At 38.5% G+C, this 12,485-nt stretch overlaps 1 protein-coding gene across 2 annotated transcripts in view; it reads right to left on the bottom strand.

Moving 5' to 3' along the window:
- FAM185A (family with sequence similarity 185 member A) overlaps nucleotides 1-12,485 on the bottom strand; it is a 42,913-nt gene that overhangs the window by 13,022 nt on the left and 17,406 nt on the right. The window contains exons 6-7 of one of the 2 annotated variants that reach the window (XR_015795114.1): nucleotides 1,910-2,008; nucleotides 309-426 (exon numbers count right to left, since the gene is read on the bottom strand). Coding sequence is in view for 1 of the 2 variants with exons in the window: in XM_007436400.4 (XP_007436462.1) it covers nucleotides 309-443; nucleotides 1,910-2,008 (234 nt within the window). In the remaining variant the exon portion in view is untranslated. Of the gene's footprint in view, nucleotides 1-308; nucleotides 444-1,909; nucleotides 2,009-12,485 lie in introns of both variants that reach the window. The other variant, XM_007436400.4, reaches the window with a different exon arrangement.

Genomic DNA, 12,485 nt, shown 5'->3' with positions numbered 1-12,485 from the left:
AAATTTCCCTCTTCAGATGCAGAGGTAAGCCAGCAATATTATTTAAAGTTCTATGGACAAACCATATTGTGCTTTAGGCTACCTCGTCTCCTCATCCTCTTTAATCCTCATTGTTTCTGAGCTGAAACTAACTGGAATTCACAAACACATCTCAATTCAAGGAATTCTGGTTAGTTTCAGCAGGCCAAGATGAAAAAGGGTTATGATGCTGGCTCGCTCATTAATCATAGACAGCCATCAATTATAGAAGAATTTGCTTCATTGGTAAACGTAATTATTTTTAGGGGACGTTATACAACATATCTCACCAGTCACTATTACACGGTCTTCTCTGGAAACTGTCTGGATATCCTGCAATTGGACCTCTGGGCTCACTTCCACCTTAGTTCCAGATAATTTCAGAGAAACTTGAAGAGTTGCAGGTACCTTGACAGTAATGGAGCCTGTTATACATAGCAGCGAAAGGATTCATATTAAACAAAGACAAAACTCTTTCAACAGCATAATGATCCTCCTTGCTAGCGTAGTTGTTTGTGGAAAAATGCTTTTCTCTTTATACTTAGCAAGCAGCCATGCCTGTAGCTCTAAAATTGGAGTGGAAGAACAATGTCACTTCTCCCATGGATGGTAAAATACCAGAAACTTCTGTGATTTGGTCAATGATACTATTAACAAAACAAAGCCAAGACCTATTGCAGAAACGGCATTTACTGTTGCAGAGGCAAGGTGTGAGCCCTTTCCTTAGGTGGGGACCTCTTTGTATGAACAAAGGTGCCAGCATTACTCCTGCTGGTTATTTTAAATAACTAACTCAGTTCAGTGGCTGGACTGAACAGGGCTGAAATAACAGAGTGCAGCAGGTCTGGAATAGAAGAAGAAAATTACAATTCTGGATCCTAACTCAGCTTCTGCAATTGGAAGAGCTCCTTCTTTTTGTGCCTGAGATCGAAATCCAAGAAAGCACCCTGCTGACGGAAGGGAACACAATTTCTGTCAACTCAGTCTCCTAAACTGCTCCAAGAGCTTCCCTGACAGTAGGGGCTGCAAGAGGAGAAGATGGACAACAATCTCTTCCTACTTCTGGCATCAAGAGCCTATGAAGGACCTTCACTGAAGCACAGGAACAAACTCAGAATGCTTGCCGCTGCAAAATGTTATTGGTGTCTAATAACTGACACCTGGTCAATGTCAAGACTTCTTCTCCTTGCTCTTTCTCTGTCTCACACACACAGTGTTCACATTTCAAGCATATCTGGGTTCCCTGCAGGCACAAAATACTGAGTATGCACTTTTTGGGAAAGGAAGGCCCTGCCTCTTGGCTTCACTTCAGTCTCCCCAGAGTTCTGGCTTGGAAACACTGAGTAATCCAGCCAAGGAACTCTGGCCATGAGTTTGCTCCACACTTATGTGGAACCAGAGTTGGCGAAAGAACTCAGCATCCAGCCGACCCATCCACTCTCCTATTTATCAGGAAGATAAACATTAGGGAACAGACAATACATAGGTTTTAAATCAGAGGTGAATGTTCCCTAGGCATCCCTGTTCACCTTTGTTTTGAAAAACCCAGAGAAAATAATAACCAAGAAAATATTTATCTCATTTAATTGAGGCTGAGGCCTAATTTCAATACCCCTTTTCCAGACTGAAATTTTAAACTGCCATGTAGGTATGATATGAGTCATAGGAAGCAGTCCAGAAAAAGCAGGAGCAAAATAGCAGCTGGTCTGAACGGAGAAGAATTAAACAAGGGGGGGGGGCGGTTATGTTCTTAATTTAGTTTAAGTTTTGTATGTTTTATATGTTTAATTATTTTTATTCTCCTGATTGCAGGGCATCTTAAGTGGGATTTTGCTCTTAATGGTGGCATAGAAATCTTGAAACCAATATTTAAAATGGCTGATTCACTAACCTTCCTGAGAAATCAGGTTTACTTCTCCAGTTTGACGAATAACATAGGTATCTATCTCTCCTTGACATGTAGAGGCTTTTAAAGATCCTTCAGAGGAATCTGAAAAAGAAAAGAAGAAAAGTATTTAGCTCTGTGTAAATGCCAAATAATTAATTGGTGTATTTTGTGTAGCTTATTCTGAGTATCTTAGAAATTTTGCTCTTGAGAAAAAAAGGTCATGGAGGTTTCTGTTTGGAAACAGAGAAAAGGACACAGTATTCTTTCTATATTTAAACTTTAATAGATAGTTTGAGACTCAGTAAGCATCAAGAAAGAGCGAGCACATCTGCAAGTATTCAGTGAAGGTAACTAAGCTTAGCTCTCAAAATATTCAGTGGTCTTGATATTGACGGGAAATATTTTTCTCTTTCAAGAAAGCAGGAATAACTGCACAGTCCAAAGCAAAAGCATTATTATGTTGATAATCCTAAATGAAGCTTGTTTACAAAAAAATACAGATAATTAATCTTCTTTAGTTGCAGCTTCTCTTCTCTCCCATATCCAGAATTAGAGATATTGAGAAGTGGATTTGTATGAACCTTAGAAACAAAAGAAGTTTGCTTAAAAGTTCTGCACACCCACACGATGGAATACAAAAAAGAGACTCATTCTGTATATGAACCTAAATCCAGATTAACCAAGAACACTCCTTGCAGACAGCACTTTACCTGCCTTTCATTTTCCAAGAAACATGTATTTTATCCCAAGGATTTATTAATAAGAAACCAGAACAGTTAAATGATCCCAATTTTTCACATTTCTGAGCAGCTAGTAATTTTTTTCCGCTTACAATTTTCTCCATTTTATGGAATAAGAAAAGATGAACACAGGTATCACCTATTAGTAATTACAGAAAATAGGTAATTTGAATTGCATAAATGCCTTAGAATATGTTTTTTAAAAGCTGTTTTTCATCAGAAAAAAATGCAGCTGGGCAGGAAAGGGTGCTTTTTGCAAAAGACTGCTTCTTACTACTAGAAACTAAAAGCTGGATTAAGGCAGGCTCAGAGGAGGAGGAGGAGGATGCTATGGCATCCTGTTTCTGGAAATATACAGCTATGAATCAACACCAGGAATGACAGCTTCAGTCTCAGCTTCCTTCTTACCAAACCCAAAGGGATTTTGCGACATTTGAGAAAGAACATGGGAATGTGGGCCACAACTATTTTGATTCTTTAACGGATAAAACCTTTTTTGCTGGTACCTGCAGAAGATAGAAGCGAACCAGGAGGAGCAGCTAATCCAACTTCAACACTATTGATGGAAACGTGTCCTTGTTGCAACTGACTATCATAGACTACTCCAGGGGGTACTTGGTCTTCCTCATCTCATTGCGACTTACCACTCCCCAGCATCTGCTCTATGAGTCAGCTGCTTCACTCTGCCTAACAGGAGAGCTGGCCCTGATTGAAGATCACTGTTGCTGAGCAACACCTTGAAATAGCCCCAGGAGATGATAAATAACAGATTTAGTTAGTAAAATATGAAATATGTGTTCCCAGTTTTCAAATGAATAGGGTGTTTCTGTCTCAAACCTTCTTAGGAAAAAAAAATTCTTAGGAGCCTTCCCTAAATCTGCCAGCTATAACATTTCCAAAACAGAAAGTTAAAGAATAATAATTAAGAAAGGGAAAAGCAAAAGACCTCAGGAGGATGACAGGATGGAAAATATGCTTTCCGGGTTTATTTTTCTTGCCAAGAGAAGCTCCAAGGACTGCATGAATGCATAGATACATATGGAAATGGAGTTGGGCATGCATTCTCCATTTCCCCCTCCCGCACATTATTCGACTGTTCAAGGAGACGGGTGCCCTTTCTTTCCTAATGAATTGTTAATTAATGAAATTTTAGTTTTTTAAGATGAATACTGAAGCTCCAGCTACTGTAATACACATTGATTTGGATTGGAGTAACAATATCTAAATAGCAACACTGAATTTATATACATGAAGAGAGCACATCTGGCATGATCTAGAACAGTATTTCTCAAAAGGTGGTCCAAGGAACCCTGGCGGTCCCCCAAGACCCTCTCTGGGGTCTACAAAATCAACATGATTTGCCAGCCTATAAGAAAAAGCTATTTATTTATTTGGTGCCTTCAAGTCAGTCATTCAACTGCCTGGATAAGTCTTTGCAGTTTTCTTGGCAAGATTTTCGGAAGTGGGCTGAGAGACAGTGACTGGCCCAAGGTCACCCAGCTGGCTTTGTGACTAAGACGGGACTAGAACTCACTGTCTCCTGGTTTCTAGCCTAGTGCCTTAATTACTACACTAAACTGGCTCTCAGGAAAAATAATACAATATTAAAATCCCATCAAACAATCATAAGGTAGCGAATGCATCGATTTGAATTTTTAATACAGTAAATATTGATAAATATAACTCATACAAACAAAAGCTCTTTTGGGGTTCTCCGTAATTTTTAAAAGTGAGAAGGGATCCTGAGAGAAAAAAGTTTAAGAAGCATTGATCTAGCACGAGAGCTTTATGGTAAGCATGTGATTGATAGTTTCAGGGTGAAATATAGAGAGTTTAATTTTGCTCAGATATATCAAAGACAAATTTGGGGGATATGAGACATCTGATGAAATTCTTGTTCTTTTTTCAGCTTTGTACCTTATAACAAAGGAAACTGAGATATATAGAATAAAAGAGATGGGGAAATTACATTTTTATTGTACCTCTTTAAATAGTTTAAATTTAGCTAGATCACAGAAATCTGCCGTCAAGGGCTGATTACATACAAGTATGTTAAAGAGAGATAAATTAACAGGCTTACGCTCAGAAGCAAAACAAATTTATTCAAATATATGTCAAAGAACTGAAACCCACTGAAAATGAGAATGCTGGAGAGAACTGGATAGTCTCAGAATAATGGCAAAGACAACTCTTTCTCAAACTAAACGTATATGATACAATTATTTCCATTTCCCTCTACTTTGCCAATTGCTCTGATGAGACCCAGTGCAAGCGTAGTAGAATTAGGAGAGCACCGAATATAGTTATGCTCATAATCTAGCAAGATTTTGGCAAAAAGAACAGGGAGTTTTTGTTTGTTCTCTATCTCTAGCTATCTTTCATTGTTTGTTTTATAACAACTATAGCTGTTGACCTCACTGTTCTGCTGAAAAAATAATTCTGGCAATGGGACCCATTAGAGGTCAGAGTCATTACTGGATTTCTTGCTGACCCACAGCATGAAGTTATAAATTCTGGAAATTACTACTACTCCATTAACCCCTAATTTGATACACGCCTGTAAAGGGCTAATGTTTGCTACTGGGCTTTTTTCTGTAGATTTTTATTAAAGCAAGCCAGCCCCATCCCACATAAAATAAATGAATGAATGAATGAATGAATGAATGAATGAATGAATGAATGAATGAATGAATGAATGAATGAATCCTTACAACCTGGCTCACTTGCCCTAGAGAATATTTAGCTATAGGAAGAAAAGAACTTCTTGATGGAGCCATAAAGGGCTCTGACATACTGGAGGTATGCTGGAAACCATTACTGGAAATTCTAAGGAGAAAAACACAGCGCATGCGTGTGCACACACACACATGCACACACACGCACACGCACTTACTTATTTGTGAGCTATTTTGGGGGATTCTCTCATCTGGAAACTCAGAAAATGGCATTTTAGTTTTACAATGTTTGTTGTACGTCTATATATTTTAGAAGATTTGTTAGAACATATCTTAGAAGAAGCATTTAGGCCAAGTGATGGTCACTTGGCTAAGAACATTCAAAAGCTTCCAAGCTTGAGCAAGGACTTAAAAAGGAGCTTCTGATGTCTAGGACCACTACATCTAAGATCCAACAGGATTATAGCTTTATCTGTTACTTAAAAGAGACTGTATGTGTATAATAGAAAGGATCCAAATACAACTCAAGGTGTGCGTTTGCACACATATACCTGTATGCATACACACAGAAGTTTGGTTTTTTCTTCTACAATTCTTTGTATGTTTAAGGTTTCAATTCTGTTTCAGCTACTGCTGGGATGAATAATCTGTCTTTTGTACTGAGAAGGTAAAAACATGCTGGGGTTCACAAAAGTGGGGGAGTGGCTGAACATGGGGAAAAAAAGACAGATCTGGAAGGAATGCACTTCTGGATTACATCATTTTAACCTTGCCAAATATTTTACTGAATAGTGAGCCATATGACTTCAATAAGTCTTGGAAAGAGATACATGTACAGAATTTAAACCACAGTAGTGAAGTCAGCAGACTGAAGCATATGGGATTTCAGGAGGGGATACACAATTCCTGGCAATCCATAATTTTCTTTACAACTTAGCATGTCTAATGTTGACATGCTGTAAGAAATTGTGGTTGGCTTTTAACAAATAATAATTTAAAAAAAGCTATTTAGCTAGATAGCCCAAATTGGTTCTTGCCATTCTCTGTAAAACTCCAATTGGAACTGAATTATATGCAATGGAATGAAAAATACATAGCTGGATGAAGGAAAAATGCCAAAGCATCATATATGATTGTTCCAGAGGCAGCTTTGAGAGGACAATGAAAAATGATGCAAAATGGTCCAATGGACAGTGTCATCCTTGGCAAGCTCCTATATGATTTCCTCTAAATCCATATAGGCAGGGTTGGGTCCAAAGGAGAGAGAGAGCACATGGAAGAGTTCTCCGTACTCTTATGAAGTCATAATTTCCCTACTCAGAGTCAAGATCAGTCTATGCTCAGGTTTAAGGGAACCTAGGGTATCTCTCTCGGGAGTGCCCCTTCTTCTGGCCATTCTCCTCCATTCCCAGACTACCCTTTGGTGGTGATGAAAAGCCAAACGTCTCCACCACCAACCTCTTGGTAGTCTCCTTCTCAATGTCCTGCCCAAAGCACTGAATGACTGGCCAAGGGGTCAAGTGTAGGTGTTGTGGCCTGCACTGCACACCACTTGAAACAGAAGCCTGTTAAGTGTTGCCTTTGGGGTCATGAGAACACTGGATGAAGGCACTAGAACCACCATAAGTCCACGTGGCTTACTATACCAATTAGTTCTGGTGACTGTTATTTGGGAAATCTTTTTTCCCCAACTTCTTGCAACATTGTTGCTAAACCATTGGTGGCCTACCAGCCCAGCACTTCTACTGTTCAAGCTGCTTATCTCAGACCTGTGGATCATCTGGGGGCTCTCCTGAGGCATCCAGACTGGTTCTCAAACAATGGTTCAATTTAGGAAGCCTCTGCAAAGCTGACTGGTGCTGTTCTTTTGTAGATCTACTAAGGTTTCAACAGTTGCAAGAACCAACCAACCTTTTGTTTAGAAGTTAAGTAGGGTTGGAGTTAGTTAGACCACCAAGGAACCCCAGGCCTGTAGATGTCCTGGAAGAAGGTAACAGTAACCAGTTTCAGATTGTTACCAAGAAAATTACATGGTCCTGAATGTGAATTACTAGATGAGCTTGACTGAAAGGAGGCTACCTCATGTCTACTCTAATGGTACTTGGTAGCTCCATTATAAGAGGCCTTAAATCCTATCTGACTTCCTTAAATGAACACATCACAGTTACTCTACAGGATTAATATGAATCATCCGTTTTGCTCTTCTGTAAAATACATGCCTTATCATAGGCATGTATTCCTGAGCTAATTGTTTTTTTGTTGTGCTAATATGTATTTGTTGCATGATGCAACAACAGTTTAAAAAGTATTCCCAGATCATACAATGGAGCATGCAAACTTCAGAGCTGGTTCATATAATGTACTTGGTGTCCTCCAAGTGTGTTAATGTGAACAAACATGATCATAACTATGCTATTTACTCAGGAAAATGTTTTATTGAGCAATGGGACATATGGATCTCAGTAAGTACAGGAAGCACAGAGAAATCAAAATAAAAGAAAACTGCAGCAATGAAAAATTCAACAAATGTTCCCTCAGAAAGAACATGATTATTTTCTGTCATCAAGCATACCGTACTTTTTTTCTAATTTCAAAATCCTTTACCAGATATATTTGTCAGTAATTAGGGCTTCATCTTTCACTGATGCTTATGTTTCAGATCTCTATCTGTGTGTGTATTTCATATATGTGGGTGTGTGTTTCATACACACACACATATATACAGTATATACACAGAGAGAGAGAGAGAAAGAGAGAGAGACTGAGTGTATTGGAAGAATAAAGCTGAAACTACCTTGTGCTTTGTGGAGGTTGGGATTAATTTCAATACTGACTGAAATCTCTAACCAGACACATTCCTCTCCTGGCCAGGTCTGGATTAGCATAGTGGAAAGAGCCAAGTACAATAAACAAAACATTTTCCCAACTGGGCAGTGCTTAAGGGGAAAAATCAGAAGGGAATAGACGGGTGGTAAAAGATAAAATGATAAAAATTCCCTTGCATCGAGCTTGATTCCAGATAAGCATATGGCACATCTATATGGCTTTCTAGGCAACAATATGGGAGTAGTTTGCCATTTCTACCTTGTGGGTTGTTTTTTTTAAACTGCCCAGCGTAGCCTTTAGCTCTTGGATTTCCCAGTGATCTCTCATCTAAGTACTAGCCATATCGATTCTTGCTTAGCTTTTTTGAGATAAGCCAAGGTTGGCTAGATGCTGCCACCTTCTGCTAAATTCTGTATTATGAGATTGGTCAGGTGTTGCCACTGGGAGAAGTAAATTAGAAGAGGGAAAGGAAGGGAGGGAAGAGGAAGGGAAGGAAGAGGGAAAGAGAGAAACAGGAAAAAAGAAGGAAGTAGAACAGAGCAAAGGTTAATGAAAGTGTTTAGCACCAAGATGATCAATGAGAGAAGGCAAGTTGTAGGAAAGAGGAATGCAGAAAAAGGCCAGAAGATGGTCTAAGGTCTAAAGTTAGAGACAACAAGGAGGAATAAACCACTGAACTCTTAGAATCTTCCATTTCACAAGCTTTGTGGAGCAGAAGCAGAGTATCTTCCTCAGATAGCCATATTCTGTTCAGATGTACTGGCACAGCTAAAGATAAGCTGGCCCATGGGTGAAAGGAAGAGAAACCATCAAAAGAGCTGTGGGACAGAAGCAGAGGAAAAGCTACCTTGTGATATCTATGGTCTTAAGATTCCCAGACTTGGCATCTAAATGTCCTTACTTTTTGGGATTTGCAATATTCAGACTCTTAGATGCTAAAGATCAACACCAAACTCTCAGTAAGTTAATTACAACAGCATCAGTTGCCTTCTTAAAGAGAAGAGAATTAGAGTGAGAGAAGAGGTGGCCATATTGTGATTAAACAAACCATTTTGCTGGATTTCCTCCAGCAGCATCTACACATAAGGAAGGCTGTTGATAGAAAAGGAGTGACATTTTGAAAAGAATGAAAGTGATGGCATTTTTGCCCCCAAACCTATCTGATACTAGTAGAATGAATTTATACTATTACAGCAATTTGAGGGTAAATCTCCAAAAGAAAGAATAGCTCATACAGAGGATTCTAGATTCTGTATTTGTTCAGTAGATATCTCAGACAAAACCAGATGTAACTAATAAATAAGATAAATGCACCAAGACAAAGTAGTACCATAAATTAATTTTAGATAAATGGAAATAATTGCCTGTATGTGGTGAAACAATCTGGATTGAATTATCGGAGTATGTGATGTCTCGAGTGTATGTTTTAACAACATTTTCTCATCAATCTGAATCTGAGCTAATGTTTTGACTTCTTATTAAAAAAAAAAAACAAGAATCGACTTTCCTCTATTTTAATTATAAAGAGCAACTGTTCATAACATTCTTTTACCCAGGCGCTGGGTTGCTACAGCCTAGAATAAAATCCTGAGGTTTCAAGGGCATCTTTTTGTAGAGGCAAATGCATCTGAATGTGGCTAGATTCTTGATTATTCTTATGTCTTAGGTCTCTAAGTTTCTGCCCTTGGCTGGTACTCTTCTTACCCTAATTGCTCTTTCAATATTTGCTTACAGAAGAATGCTTCCCCTTCCCCTTCCCTTTACCCATTATCCCTTTATTCATCATACGTACATGATGCTCTCTTGCTTCCTCCATGTATACTGTCCTGGCGGTATCAACAATTCCCTTAGCTATCTATGCTGTTTATATAGTATGCTGAAAGCACCAACATCTAAATCTCCACCTTCTCTTTCACTCCTCGTCAAATCCCACATCTTTAATAGCTTCTCTGGTATTATCTGAAGACAAACAGATGCAAACTCAGGGTTCTTAGTTTTCTTCTCAAGACATAATCTCATGCACTTTCTTAGCCAGTGAATATATTACCACGTACCCCCTCCATCAGGTACAATATCTTGATTTCCTCTTTGATTATTCTCTGTTCTTTATCTGCCCACTGTAATTCTGTTGGTTACTGTAATGAATGGGCAGCTCTATATTCACTGACAGTCAGACGGATCTGAGATTCATACCATATTCACTCATCTCAGACATGCAGCCTACTTCTGCAGAAAGGGCAGATGCAGCCCTCACATACAAAATCATATTACCCTAAGCACCTCCCTTTTCGCTAAAAGAAAAAGAGTATTTGACTTTTGAAAACAAAGAAGTTGGGAAGTGAGGCTGAGAAGAGAAACAGGGTACCTTCCATCTCCACAGCAGCCTCGGAATTAACTGATTGGAATCCTCAGGGATCTGGGAAGACAGTCCAGGAAGAACAGAGACAGAGAGAAACCTGTTTCGGGGGGGGGGGGGAGTCTATCTTTGAAAGGATAGTTGAAAAATGTTAAGCTGGAACTATTGTGTAAGGATACTTTTAATCTGAGTGTGGATGTTTAAGCTTTATTCTCTCTGTTATTATGTTCTCTGTACATTTCAGTAAACTTTTTACTGATTTTGGGATTTTTTTTACAATAGGTTTCCTCTAGACTAGAGGCAAACCAATATCATCTTGTGTCTGCCCAGAATCTTGTATTGTCTTTTATGTTGTCCTGTTTTAGCAGCTCTGTATTTTTAGCAGCTCTGTATTTTATCTGCTCTACCACTGAATGTTTTGCATGTGACTAATGAAGCTTAAAAAAGGAATTTTTATATTTCCTCTTTTTCTTAAAAAAAAACAAAACCAAACGAAGTTTGATTCTATTTATACCTTGTGAGATTGATCTATTTCCCAAAGAAGGAAGGGGTGGATTTGCCTTGTCACAAGTCTTCCTGCTATAGGCCAAGGGCAGCACTACTGAACTTAGTTCATTTATATCATCTTTTTTCCTAATTCGCCAGTATCAGGGGGAGGACACCAGGTAAACACATCCCCTTGGCAGTTTACACCAAGACTGGAGGCAGTGCTAGGGCATATCAACTCAAAAAGCTTATGGGAGAGGAGGCCGAGACTTCCAACCTTTTCTTACGGTTATCAGACTTTATTGTTTCTCTATCTAGTCTAGGAAAACTCTTTTCTATAACCTGGTCACCTATCTCAAGTTCTGCAAAGTTCTTCTCTATTGTCCTCCATGATTTAATTTTCTGTTTAAAACAATTATGCTGCTTAAAATTCGTTCATGGACATCTGTCCAACGGTAATCCCTGCACAGCTTTTCTCTTCTTTAACTCTACGCATGGGAATCCCAGCACAATAGTTGTCCTTTACATCTGAAATTGTTTTCCAGATCATCTTCATGTCCTAATATAGTAATGCAACCAAGCCAAAATGTATTTATGCAAGTAATTTTCTCCAGTTACTTATTTTTCCTTCTTCATCTGTTGTTTTTATCTTTTAAAATGTGAGTCTCTTGTTCTTTCTAAAGCAATTAACAGTGGAAATTCTACAAGTCACTGAATGGTTGGTTCAGATATAGGCTAACTAGTTTAAACCATGTGTCTGAGGAAATAAGAAAGGAAGCAGTGAAAGTCGAGTGTTGTTCGGTGCCTTCAATGTCAATTTGAGCTGAGATTTTTGCTCCGCAGGAAATGTGATAGTGACTTATTACACAGTTTTTCAAACTGTGTTCTACACAACCCTGGGATTCCACAAAAACTTGATGGAGTTTCATGAAAGATGAAGGGCAAGAAAAAAAGAAGAAAAAAAATCACACAAAAGTAGCCAATTTTCAATCACTAGAGCTTTGCTTCTTGAACAGGGGCTCTGGGAAACGTTTTTATCTAACACATTTCTGCAGTCTGAAAAAGTTTGAAAACCCGACTTGGTGCACTATCGAAATAATTTTCTTTTGTTTGCCAACAGACTACTGAGAAATAATTCTTTTCTTATGTTAAGTGGCTAAAGTACAAGAATGAACAACTGATTAACAGGCTTAGATCATTAGGTATAACCACTGAATTCTCATTCTGCTTAATTTAAGATGGGAGCCCATCACATTAAAAACAAATATACACAAGGGAAGCCAAAATGCCTGAGAGATTCAGGAAATTCCCAAAAAATCTCTCTCTGTTTCTTGCTTAGTTTTTGTAAATTAACACACACACACATGCGCACATTATTAATAAAGATCTAGAAAGTGTAGATGGTATATATGCCAAAACACAGTATTTACAAACCAGGTGTGCTTTCCTTAGATTGTTGTTTGACCTTAACTCAATATGGCCTTTAAAAGCAGATT

This window comes from Python bivittatus, unplaced genomic scaffold (assembly GCF_059951505.1).
Source record: "Python bivittatus isolate LINGU-HERP-01145 unplaced genomic scaffold, Pbiv_v1 ctg000120_np1212, whole genome shotgun sequence".
Lineage (NCBI taxonomy): Eukaryota > Metazoa > Chordata > Lepidosauria > Squamata > Pythonidae > Python > Python bivittatus.
This window is presented reverse-complemented; position numbering and strand designations above follow the sequence as displayed.